Here is a 12,762-nt window from a genome sequence, read left to right on the forward strand (position 1 = left end):
TCAGTAAGGCGCCGGCCCCATATACCGAGGGTGGTGGGTTCAAACCCAGCTCCGGCCAAATTGCAACCAAAAAATAGCCGGGCGTTGTGGCGGGCGCCTGTAGTCCCAGCTACTCGGGAGGTTGAGGCAAGAGAATCGCTTAAGTCCAGGAGTTGGAGGTTGCTGTGAGCTGTGTGAGGCCATGGCACTCTACCGAGGGCTATAAAGTGAGACTGTCTCTACAAAAAAAAAAATATATATATATATATATATCTAATATATATATATTTTTTTTTATATATGTGTTTTATATATCTAATATATATATATATATATCTATTCCTAAGTTTAGTAGCTCCAGTATTTGTACTTAAATCCAGTGCTGTTCCCCCCAAATACTTTAAGGTGATCTTAATATGTGAACATTTACCAAAAATGTGTTAAGGTGACCTTAACATGGGAACATTTACTATAACAAGGTAGTTAAAGAGAGATAATCAGGCTTGGTGCCCGTAGCACAGTGGTTATGGCACCAGCCACATACACCGTGGGTGGCGAGTTTGAAACCAGCATGGGCCAGCTAAACAACTGCAACAAAAAAATAGCCGGGCATTGTGGCGGGTGCCTGTAGTCCCAGCTACTTGGGAGGCTGAGGCAAGAAAATCACTTAAGCCCAGGAGTTGGAGGTTGCTGTGAGCTGTGATGCCACGGCATTCTACCGCCATAGTGAGACTCTGTCTCAAAACAAAGGGGGGGGGGGGAGAGAGAGAGAATCAGAATATAAGAAATAAACTGTTATTATAGGTTATCCATTCACTCTCATGAACTGGATACCATGAATCAGCACCCCCAGCCTTTAACTCTGGATAAACGGAGGCACATTTCATTACCTTGGCTCTACTAGTTAGAAACTGAGCCCCTGAATCATGGTTCTTCCACCCCACATGTTAACTGTCCTCCTTGCCCGAGTAGAGCCGAGATGGCCGACCCACTTCTGCACAGCTTCTTTAATGTGATGTGTATGCCCTTCAGCTCTTCTTCATCCTCTTCATAAAAGGTCGTGGCTGTCTGATTATATGCTCAAACCAGCTCTTTTTACCTAAAGAAGGCTCTTCAGCCCTTTGTTTTGGGGCCCGCTGTTGCCAAGTGACATGAATGCCTAGTTTCATTAAATTGCTCATATACTATTCTTTTCCTCCAACCAACTTTTAAAAATGTGGGAACAGCTGTGGGGATCAGTGTTTACTAATTTCCAATGATGTCTACTGGGGATTTTAACATTCACTCCATTATTCACGCCCTCCACTGCCTTACGTTAGGGTGGAAAGCTAGTGCATGCCTGTTTTGAGAAAGGTTTCTCCAGACAAAGATAAGGAGATAGAAAAAAGAACTTTATTTACTTTCCCTGGGGGAGGAAAGATCCAGCACAGAGACAGAAAAGGAAGAATGAGATGGCCTTGAAAACCAGCTACTGAGGCTTTTGAAGGGGGCTGTACAATGGCAGGGTACAGAGAGAAACTGCTGTAAACGGCTCTATCCTCTTCCTTCTTTCTTCTCAGTGGCAGGTAGATAAAAACTGTGAGGATGTCACAGTCCAAGAGCTGCCCCCACAACCCTCTTCGGAGACAGGATTACTGAGCTTGGATTATCCAGGACATGTAACTCTACCCTTGAGATATGGCTGAAGCCTGTTCTCCTGCTATTTACTCAGGATCTTCGTAAAAGCAGATCCTCAGAAACAATTTTGAAAGACAAAGATTTCTATCTCTTTCCTTCTGTTCGGCTTTTTTAGAAGTTGTGCAAAACAGAACTCCCACGGGGTGCCTGTTACTGAGAGGACTCATAGGATTGATCTTTAGCTGATACTAGGAAATTGTTGGATTAGGTATTTTCCTGCTATTTATTGCAAGGGCGCCCTCTTTCACCTTACTCTAAATTCCTCACCTACGACCCTGTCTTCAGAGGCGGTCCTTTCCCCACTCAAGGCCACTACTTCCTCCTGTGGCCTAGTTGCCTTCACCTCTCTCCTGCCTCCTCCGGGAAAATGTACCCATCATTCCTGAGCTGTCCTCCTCTCTTCTTCTGGCACATTCCTCCAGCACGTGAAAAGTAATTAGGGATTTTTAAGTAAAAAGAGAGAGCAGAGTGAACCCTGCACAATACTGTTAGGATTACTGTGTGAAGTAATCCTAACCACCACAAATATATTTGTAAATATTTGAATGTGTAGAAAACATCTTTGGAAGGGTACACAAGAAATCAATAAAGGTAGTCACACCACAGCCAGGGGATAAGGGTGAAGGAAGACTCACTTTTCTCTCTAAGCCTTTCCAGACCATTTGAATTTCACATAATATGCATATATTCTCTATGAAAAAAAGAAAAGCTATTAAAAACATTTTAATGAGTATAATTGTGATGGATGTTACTCAGTTCAAAGTACGCATTTCACATTGTATATCAAAGCAGTACCCTGAACCCCATAAATGCATCAATGTACAAAGTTATGATTTAATAAAAAATAAACAAACAAACAAACATTTTAATGCCAAATCTTCTAGAGTTCTATCAAACCCATGTTCTCCTTCTGCTACACACTCTTTGGGTAGATAGATTTGGTCTGTTTCAACCACCACCTGTGAGCTGGTGACCCACAGACCCAATACTTCTGGCCATGCTACTACTGCGAACTTCAAAGTTTTATTTCTTACAGATCAGCAGATATTTACAGATGGGGATGCCACCGGTACCTCAACTCCATCCCTCCATACCCTATTTACCATCTTCTAGCTCCTTGGCCCTTGCAGGAAGGACCTCCACAAATATTGTTGAATTAAAGGACTGATCTGCTACTTCTCCTGCCTTATCAGTCCCAGCTACAAATGCAATCACAGACCTAGCAATCATTCTTTCCTTCCCCAGACTTGTGGGGCCACCAAATCAAACAGCTCCACCCCTCCCCAGAAATATCATTCAAATCTAGCCTGTCTGCTCCATTTTTTTTACCCAGCTTAAGGCCCTAATCATCTCTCTCCTTAGCTGCCGTGCAACCCCCCAATTTGATTCCCTTGTCCCAGTAGTATCCAAGTCACCCTGCACACAGCTGCCTGAGTGATATATATAAACGTCAATATAAGAGCACCACTCCTGGCGTGGCTCCCTGTACTAGGAGAGGAGGGAGAAGTTCCCCAGCATGGCACCATGCCCTTCCCAACCTGGCCTTGGAGATCTGGCCAGCCTCATCTCTTAAAGTAATACAATTGCAGTTTCTCTAAACTGTACTCTGCTATTCCTCACCCTGACACCTTGGTTAATATTCCTCCCTGGGAATGCCCTTCCACCCCATTTACCTTCCCTTCATCATCTTGACTATCTTCTCACCATATCAGATACACACAAAGACCTAATGGAAGACACTGAATGAAGAAGTCCTGAGGCTACAAAAATTGTAACTGGTAGATCAAACCAGGTCATTTACAAGGTAAAGCAACAGAATCCTGACTTCCAGCTAGTTTAATTCAGTGGTAAGAGTAGCTGATCTACAGCTTCTTTGAATGTAAACACTAATATTGCATAAGCATTGGAGGAATTTAAAGAAACAAGAGAAAACTCAAATCTAGACTTCATAAGGTCTGATTGCCCAAAAACAAGATATATGAAAGGTGCTGAGTAGGTACTAAGAATCCACAGAGGTCCCTGTTGGGTATCTACTAACAACACAAATTTACTTTCAACTTCAACCTGGGAACAATCTAATCCATTTGCTATGCAGGTAGTAGAATGAAAGTGTGCCTTTGCCTCTCATTTAAGGCTACCTTTTCATTGCTAGGATCATACCTTGAATTTCAGAGCAAGCAGTGCAGAGAAATATACATCTCTGCATTTGAACACTATAGATTTAAGTGAAGAGACTGCAAGTTTTAATCTATGCAGGAAAAAAAAAAAAACCTTGAGTTTGCAATGCTAAGGTCACAGCAATGGGGGCAAATTCTCAACATCTAATTGTTCTCTACCAAATACAGATGAATCAGAATAATCTATAGTAATGTGGGATATTAGGCAGAAGTAAACTTAAAGACTGGATATCTCATTAATGCCACTAATTGTCCTTATTTATGAGAGAGATTCACTTTGCTCAGAGATGTAGCCTTATCTTGGTGGCATAAACCAAGAATCAGAATGCCAATGCGGAGAGGCATATATGCTTAGTGCCTGGGGTTTGGAAAAAGGACTCTTAACATTCTAAATTTATGACAAAGTAATGCTTGGTGCTCATCAAGGCAGTTTGAAAAAGGGAAGTATTTCGAATAGTGAGCAAAAAAAAAAAAAAAAAAGCCCTTGAAAGGCTTTTCTCTACAAAATTGGGTTTTTAAAAGAATTTTAGTCAAAAGTACATATATGTGTACTACAGTTAAAATAAATTCAGCTTCATTTCATTTATTCAACAAATATTTATTGAATGCTATGTGCAACAACTGGGAAAATGGAGTTCTAAAGACAGAGATAAGATATCCTTGAGACAGTTCTAAAATATCCATCCTTTGTTTTCCTAGGGGATTATAAGGAGGCATCATGAAAAAAAATAATTAACAGGATTTAATAACATATCTAGTCAGGAATGGGATCTCCAGGCCTCTGCCCTTTGCTGTTATTTGGAGGTAAGTCATAGCTACAGTATAAAGGAACACAAAATATACATATCTGTAGTAAATATACATCTAAAGAATTTGAGACAATCTCTATTTTAAATCATCCTTTCCCATTTTCTCTAAAAGTATGTTTGTATTTGTCAGGTTACAAAGCCCAGCTTGGCAGGTACAGAGAAAGGGCATCTAATGACTTCCTGGGTTTTCTCAGGGGAAGGACAGGAAAGAGCAAATTAAAATCTCCTTAGACAACATTGAATGCAAGGGTCCTGAAGGCACAGCTATGGCTCTGAAGCTTCTTCTGCAGAACTACAAAGAAGACAGGACAGGACAGAGCAAAGGAAACCACACAGGCTGTTTTCAGGATGGGAGCCCTGTAGAGACATTTCTTTGGGATTTGGCAGGAGGTCAAAATGTGACAAAGCGGAGGGAAAAGAAGGAAGCTCATCTCGACCTTTTCTTGAAAGTCAAGATAACTTACAGAAAGACTTGCATCAACACCAGCATCCTCATTTGGAGCTCTAAAGAGCTCTGGTGCAATGTTTTTCTTTCTTTTGGAGAACAAACCATCCTATTCTTGGGGAACAGTCCTGGATATCTTCCAGGGTACTGCGGTTGTCACTGTATGACAAGCAGATGAACTGGTTTATTCAGGGATACTTAGTCCTTACATATTTCCTCACGTTAAGGAACATTCTGAGGACTATGCCACATAGAACGACTCTCCTTTATTCCCTGGTCCAATGTAGAGTTGGCTATTACAGTCAGGAATATCTGAATTTGAATTTAGCTCTACCCTTGGCTGACTATGACATCTGGGGCAAGCTATTTGAACTGCTCTGAGCCTGTTTCTGATTCACAGAAAGGAAATTTCTTGATAGAGCTTGTAGGAAGATTAAACAACCTAATAACATATTAACATACTTAAAATGACAGAATGACATATAAGTGATAGTTATGAGTACTCGTTAACATTCTTTGACCCAGCTGCTATGATATGGCGGAGAGTACACAAACAAACAAGGCAGATCTCTTGACCAATGGGATAAAAACACATTATACAATGGCAAGAGCCATATACTAAAAAACTATATTTATTCCGCAGTAACATGAAATTCTATTCAGAATGTCAGTTCCAACCTTTTCTTCCGATTTGACCTTGCTATGATAATTAAAGATTTAATATAAATGGTTACTACTGATTATTCTCAATAATGCAGAGGGAAATGGTTCATCTGCCGTGGTTTTCACTGCCGAAGGATCTTAAAACTAAGGCAAAAAATAAAGTTATTAAAAGAAACAAACAAAAAAAAAATTCAATTTATTTCCTGGATGGTACTCATGTGATAGTTTTGCTGTATTCACAGGTTTTCACTGAACCATTTTCTGAGTACCCGCTAAATATTTATACTGTGCTAAGTACTACAGGAGACACAAAAATGACTGTGACATAGTCCTTGCCCCAAAGGCACCCACTATCTCATTAGGCGGAGGCACTGCTAATAACTGATAAAAAAGCAAACTGTCAGGGAGTTCTCTGAGAAAAGCCCCAAATATTCTGTGAATATAGGCATAAGATAGAGTTCTTCCGACTGCAGGGATCTAGCAGGGTTCTGTGAGCAATGTTACAGAGGATGGGTAAGACACCTTTGTCAGACATGACAGTGGAGGTGTGGGGGTTAGCAATTAGGCTAAGAGGCTGAGAAGCAAGCTTGTGCTTGACCCAGAAAGTGGATGAGAGGAGGATAAATTCAGAAATACTAGCTACCACAGCATGGCCAGGATACAGGGAGTACAGAAGAAGAAGATGGAGTTGAAAAAGCAGGTCAAGGGGAAATTGTGGAAGGTTTTAAACACCCAGCTGAGAAGCTAGATTTGTTTCTACGTGCAGACGTCCCATGAAGGGTGAATGCCATGAAGGGACTTGGTTCTGGGAAGATGCACAACTAGTCAGTATGGAGGATTTCTTGGAGGGTGGAAAAGAGACTAAGGGGAAACCAACCAGATAAGGAGCTATGCTACAGATCAGCGGTGTTAAGAGAAGGCAGGTGGTGGCAGCAGGAAGCAATGGGCTAAACCAAAGAGATGAAAGTACTGAAGTCCCATAAATTGGAGCAACAGCCACTCTAAAGACTTGCCTGGTGGCATGTGTCTGAAGAAGGAACAGTGTGAGAGAAGTGATCATGTACAAAGACCTTTTAAAGGAAGGGACCTGGGATAGGATAAATGTAATATGAAGGTAATAGTCCAATGACTGGCATTAGCCCGACACCACGCAATACCCCTGATTTTACATCCTTGTCCTCTCTGCATGCAGTCACTGTGAGATTTCTTTAGTCTTTTTCCTCCTCTACAATTTCTGTTATTTTTACATGACCATCTTTTGCAGATCATGGCTGACAACTGGAACTGTCTCACTAGTCTGCTATGATGGTGAGCGTAAGTGATGATGTCTGCATTTGGTGATGAAAAATAAGATGAAATACCTTGTCCCAAATGTGACTAAGCCAGTGAATCTACTATCTTAAATGTTAGAGATAGATAATATGGCCAAACACATGTAAAACTTATATAATCATAAAGTTAAATTACCTGTTTTTCTTAAATTCTATTCTCAAATATAAAATCAAAGCCTTGCAGACACATGCAACAAATCAAATAGCACCATAAGCATTAATTCCTTGACACCTAAAATATGAGTTCTTAATTGTACTATTGCATTCGTTTCTTCTTTCCGATAACAAAAAAGAATCTGCAAATGGAGCTAAACAGATTATTTTAGAAAACAATTAGACATAGAATGACTCTAAGTGAAGATTCCTGGCACTCTGCTACGTGTGCAAGTGTATGCGCTCTGCATACCAATGACAAACTAGAAAGAAAACTCACCTGTTTTCTTCCTCAAGATCTGCTAGGATTCTCTCTAGCTCCCCTCTTTCCTCACTCTCTAAGGAAATCAAGATCTGGGCAGGACTACGAGGCTGGCTCAGGGGGGAGTCCTGGTTCAAACTTTGGCAGTAATGCTGGATTAACAAATGTTCATCATCTCTGGAAAATAAAATCAAAGGTTTTGGTTTTTCCCCCCCCTTATTTTGCTTTGGGGGTCAGGGACTCAGGTGTGTATTTGAAAATAGAAACATTTATTTGCTCTTAACAATTAATTTGATCTTTGTTCCTGCTTCTAAAGACCTTTTTGCTACTGTTGAGGTTGTGGTCTACCATCCTACTGGTGACAATTCAAAGTGTTTCCTGCTCAAATTTTCAAATGAAATGGACTGGCCTATTTACGCGGAGAAATGAAAGGCAGAACTGCAGAAATATTGGGACCCTGTGTCAATGGTTAGTTAATAGTTAATACATTATAAAAGAGGTAATAATGGCTGTATAGTGCTTTGGCTACCAACCCCGTTGAGATAATCTGTTCACTAAGCCACACTATTGTTGATACTGACTAGAAAAAAAAAAAAAACTGCAGCCCTCACAATAATACAGTAAATACCTTGTTAAGTAGAAAGCAATGTAACCAAAAAGTGTGGCTTCTATAAGCCAGTTCTAACTCATAAAAGTCATGGAGGCAAGAGGATAACAATAATCAAACTGGAGATAAAGAAAAACCAGGAAGGCTTTTAAAAGAAGGCCAAACTACTCATTCCTCAGAGGTTCTTTTTGTAATATTTAATTCTTTAGTCATTTTTTTATTTGGTTGAGCTATAATAGTTTTACGAATTAATCTGGAGGGAAAGGAGGCAAAAAGGCTTATCGGGGTAGGGGGAGGGCAGGCAGCTGCAATCTTTTCTAGAAACCAGGAACTCTCATATATTAGGTGAACCTTCTAAATGCATTTGTTCCAAGCCCTATTTACCTCCAAGTTAAAGAATTTCATTTTGCTCTTAATGAGACGCTCAAACTTTTTGTTTCTGTTTAGATATTATTGAGATGATACTTTAATCTCTCTCTCTATGCCCACTTAATCTTATGTTGAAAAAAATCAGATATTTAGAAAAAAGTCCTTCTGATTTAAATTATTATTTTGGTCCATCAAGCCAGATGGCTGAGATGTGAAAAGCAGACTAAAAATAATTATTGGGCGTTAAAAACAAAACATTGAAGTGAAGTCAACCAATTCACCAAACCACTTCCAAACCTGTCCCTAAAATCCCATGATTTTTACCATCCAACCCTGAGTCTAAATGGATTTTATGTCCTCAGAATGAGCTACTGCTAAATTTCATTTCAAAATGAAAAAAAAGTAGTTTACCACCTATCCAATATATTATCCCTCTTCCGAAATGCTTACGTTTTATTACTAGAATTTCCTGTGTTTAGTTCTAACATATAGTTGCAATTATACTTTTTTCATTGTAGAGAATGCATCATAGTTAATGTCTGGGAAAAGGAACTAAGTCATATATAAATGACTGAGTGTTGACTGGACTCTTTATTATTACCTTGATAGCCTTTATGCGCCAGATGAGATGTATCCTCACGTCTTCGGTAACTACATATATATATATATATATATATATATATATATATATATATATATATGTAAATGCCACTTTATACTGTTTCCCTTGGCCCGCTCCTCAGGAAGGCCCTTTTCCCATCTGTACCTAACTGTGGACTGCCACACCGACTACATATGATAAATTTTACCATTCTTCCTTTTACCTAGATTCTTCATGACAAGATGGGTAAGATATTCCTAACTTGGCAAACTCAAATCATCACTATATTTTGACTAGACTTCTTCTTATTTACTCCGTTGGCAGATGCTAATTTTCTCCTTCATATTTGCTTCCTCGTCTGCTCTCTCCACCTCAGACCCTGGCCAGCATTTCCGTGGTTCACAGCAATGTTCCTCTGTGCCTGTCTCCCTGCCAGAGCTGTGTTCTCTGCCACTTTGAGCACCACTCTATCTCCTCCCTTCAAGTTTAACAGGGATGGCTTATCATCCGACTAACAAACTACAACCTGAATTTGTATTCTCTCCTCTGAAAACCCTTCGCCAAAATGCCTCACTTTGTTTACCTTATGAAAATGATAAATCATAACTATCTACTACTTTGAACTTGTGAAGAAAAATGCCCAACTAACCTACCACATGGAAATAGCAATGCTATTACAACATCATCTTTCCACTCCCCGTGAGTGGAGAAAATACTGCTTAGCCATCACTTTAAAATTAATAGCCTACCCCTTTAAATATGTGGCAGATTTGGCCAAGGAATAGGCATTTAATGTAAGTATTTGAGACTGCAATTTGTAATAATATGGTACAAAATAAGTTTAAATAAGAATAAGGCCAACTATTTTTGCTGCTCTGGAATACCAATAACGCCAGAATTTGGATGAGCTCATTCCATGCCAGGATTTTGAATTAAAGAAAAAAAGTCAATGAATGGCTCCTTGAAAGACCAAATGAATATGATGCTGATTCCTGCATCTTGTGCTATCCTACCTCGAAATCCCTCAAAGCAATTTCATTGTCAGGAACATTTTGTAAAAAGAGATGGGATACTTACATGCTCTCATTAGGAGAGATGCTATCATTTAGATAAGATCCATTGCTGTTTTCCATTTCTGCTAGCCTGATAAAAAACGTAAAAGCTCATTAAAACTTATGTGACTTCTTAGAATCTATTCAAGACCTAATCGAACATTCCTGAAAACTAAAGGATAAATCAGGGCAAGAAGAGAAAGGAATCCTTCAAATTAAAAGATGTATGTGTTGGCTTAACCATTTGAGGCAGCGTGTGGTAGACCACAACTTGTCAGTAGCTTTACATTTATGACATAAATTCTAATGGACGTTGTATTTCGTTGTTGTTTTCCCCCAACAGATCGATTTTGCTTTCACTGAGAACAGGTCTTTGTTTTCTAAAGAAAAGCTTCCCTAACGACAAATGCCCTCCCTACCTTGCACTCCTCCTTGTCTTTTAAGACAGTTACTGCTTTCTACTGATGACAGACTTAGGCTTATGTTTCCCACGACTGATAAGCATGTCCAGCAGTTAGACTACACAGGATGGATGTACAGTAAGCTCTCTAAACATTCTGCCACCAACGTTTACCTTTAAAAATCTCTTTCACCTCAGACGATAATAAAGATTTTTTTACAACTTAAAAAAAACGTTAACTAAAGTCTTACAGATTTATTTCATAAGCATAAGATGTTTTACAATTCGTAATTTAGTTTTCAGGTAAAAAAAATTTTCTCAAACACAAAGACGGTAGAACAGAAAGGTCCAAGGATTAGGAAAATTAACTATTATCTTCTTTACAATATATCAAAATAAATACAATTAGAAAACTGATGCTCTCCTAGTCTCCACATAACACAGTATCACTTCTTCATATATTATTATCTAGTCTAGCAGTTTTCTAAGGAGGTAAAACATTTTATAAGCCAAGTTTGCAAATGTGCCCAGTATTTAAAAAAAAAAAAATCATAACAAGGCTACTGGAAATGTTCAAAGGCCAGGGTTAGGGAGATTGTTCTGGACTAATGCTCTTGTTGGTGTCTAAAAACATGCAGTGGGATGGCATGCAAGTTAGAGGGCAAGTTGATTAGTAGAAATCAGACAAGATCAGGAAAAAAGAAAAGATTTTTAAAAAATTATTATAGGTTAGCTTTCCTTGGTTAGTTATTTCAATCAATATTGGCCTGGCATTCAACTAGTCTCATACCTGCTAGCATAATGCTCAATGCGTGAATGAGTATCATCGTGTGAAAGTTGAGGGGACGAGGCAGGCCTATAAGGCAGAAAATGTCATTAGTTACAGATACCATCCATTAATGGAGAAGAAACCCACCACACAGTTATGCTATAAACATGGCCTAAAATGCTTTTATTCTAAGTCCACGGATAATGTACACATTTAGTTATTCCTCTATCTTAAATATCATCAAGTATTTAAAATCCAGGTTTGAGAGATAATTCTTCATACTTCTGCTTTTATGAAAACCTATGGAGACCGAAATCTTCTCTGGAAAAGTTGCAGTTATAGAAAAGGTTGGGGAGACAATTTCTATATAGCAGTTTGTCCTACCACCTTGTAATTTCTCATTATCTTGTTGCTCTGAAATGGTGTTGGCACTATGTGGTTTAAAATTTTAAACAGTTTATACCTGTGCCATTTATTAACTGCCTTTTTATTGAATGGAAACTCTACGTTTGCCTAGTATATTGACATTTAATTATTTTGGTTTCAAAGGGGCTACTCCAGTCTAAGACTTCTTCAAATTCGATATATCAAAATGTCTTGATCCACGCAGTTTTATAATACAGAAATGCATCTACCGGTTTAACAGAACCATACTACTACTTTAGAGAACAAAATAGAATGACCCAAGATTATATTGTGATATTTTAAAAAAGAATGACTCAATTTAAAGAATTTTATAATATCTGAAACATTTCTTATTAGGGATATTGTGTGCTTAAACACAGATGGGAAAATAAGAGGTATGAATAATCTATATGCTTTTTGTATATAAAAACCTCTCCTCAGCTCCACTAGGTAGAATTTTAGTAGGGTTAACAAATTTTCACCCTTTCGTATTTGATCTATTAATTATCCTGAAAGTTTTTATAGAATTTTTAAAAATAATCTTAGGGAAAAAACTCCTATGGTTTAAAAACCAGTATGGGCTTGTGCTTTTTGTTTTAATTGTAATAGGCCAAAAGGTCTCTTCCATTTCTCTGCTGACACAGAAAGCCCTTAGGTAAAGGCATGAATCCAAAAATCAACAGTAATGTATTCAGTGAGTACTCTGGGTTAGCCCAATGTCCAAGCAGCATTGAAAGACCTGGTTTGAATACTAAGGAGAATATGTTTGTTTCTTCTGAAATTAAAAAAAAGAAAAGATAAAATGTAGTTACCAATAGTAGCAAGGCTTACATAGGAAAAGTGCTAGAAATATGTATTTCTTAATGAACATACATTATCATAAGATAATTATGACACACTACAGCAAATAATTAGGGAATTGGATTTCTTCCCTGAGAGATAAAGGTTTTATGTATGAAATCAATGTCATCTAGGTCAAGTGTAATCATCTTCAAATTGGAATGAATTACAAAGATGTCTAAATTGCCATGAGGAAACAAAAGGATGACTATTCAAATTAGTA

At 38.4% G+C, this 12,762-nt stretch overlaps 1 protein-coding gene across 12 annotated transcripts in view; it reads right to left on the reverse strand.

Moving 5' to 3' along the window:
- Positions 1-12,762, reverse strand: part of DMD (dystrophin) — a 2,416,375-nt gene that overhangs the window by 49,271 nt on the left and 2,354,342 nt on the right. For all 12 annotated transcript variants that reach the window (XM_053581215.1, XM_053581214.1, XM_053581218.1 and 9 more), the window contains 3 exons: positions 11,316-11,381; positions 10,151-10,216; positions 7,515-7,673 (listed from right to left, as the gene is read on the reverse strand). In XM_053581215.1, the coding sequence (XP_053437190.1) occupies positions 7,515-7,673; positions 10,151-10,216; positions 11,316-11,381 (291 nt within the window). The remainder of the gene's footprint in view (positions 1-7,514; positions 7,674-10,150; positions 10,217-11,315; positions 11,382-12,762) is intronic.

Source organism: Nycticebus coucang, chromosome X (genome assembly GCF_027406575.1).
Source record: "Nycticebus coucang isolate mNycCou1 chromosome X, mNycCou1.pri, whole genome shotgun sequence".
Classification (NCBI taxonomy): Eukaryota; Metazoa; Chordata; class Mammalia; order Primates; family Lorisidae; genus Nycticebus; species Nycticebus coucang.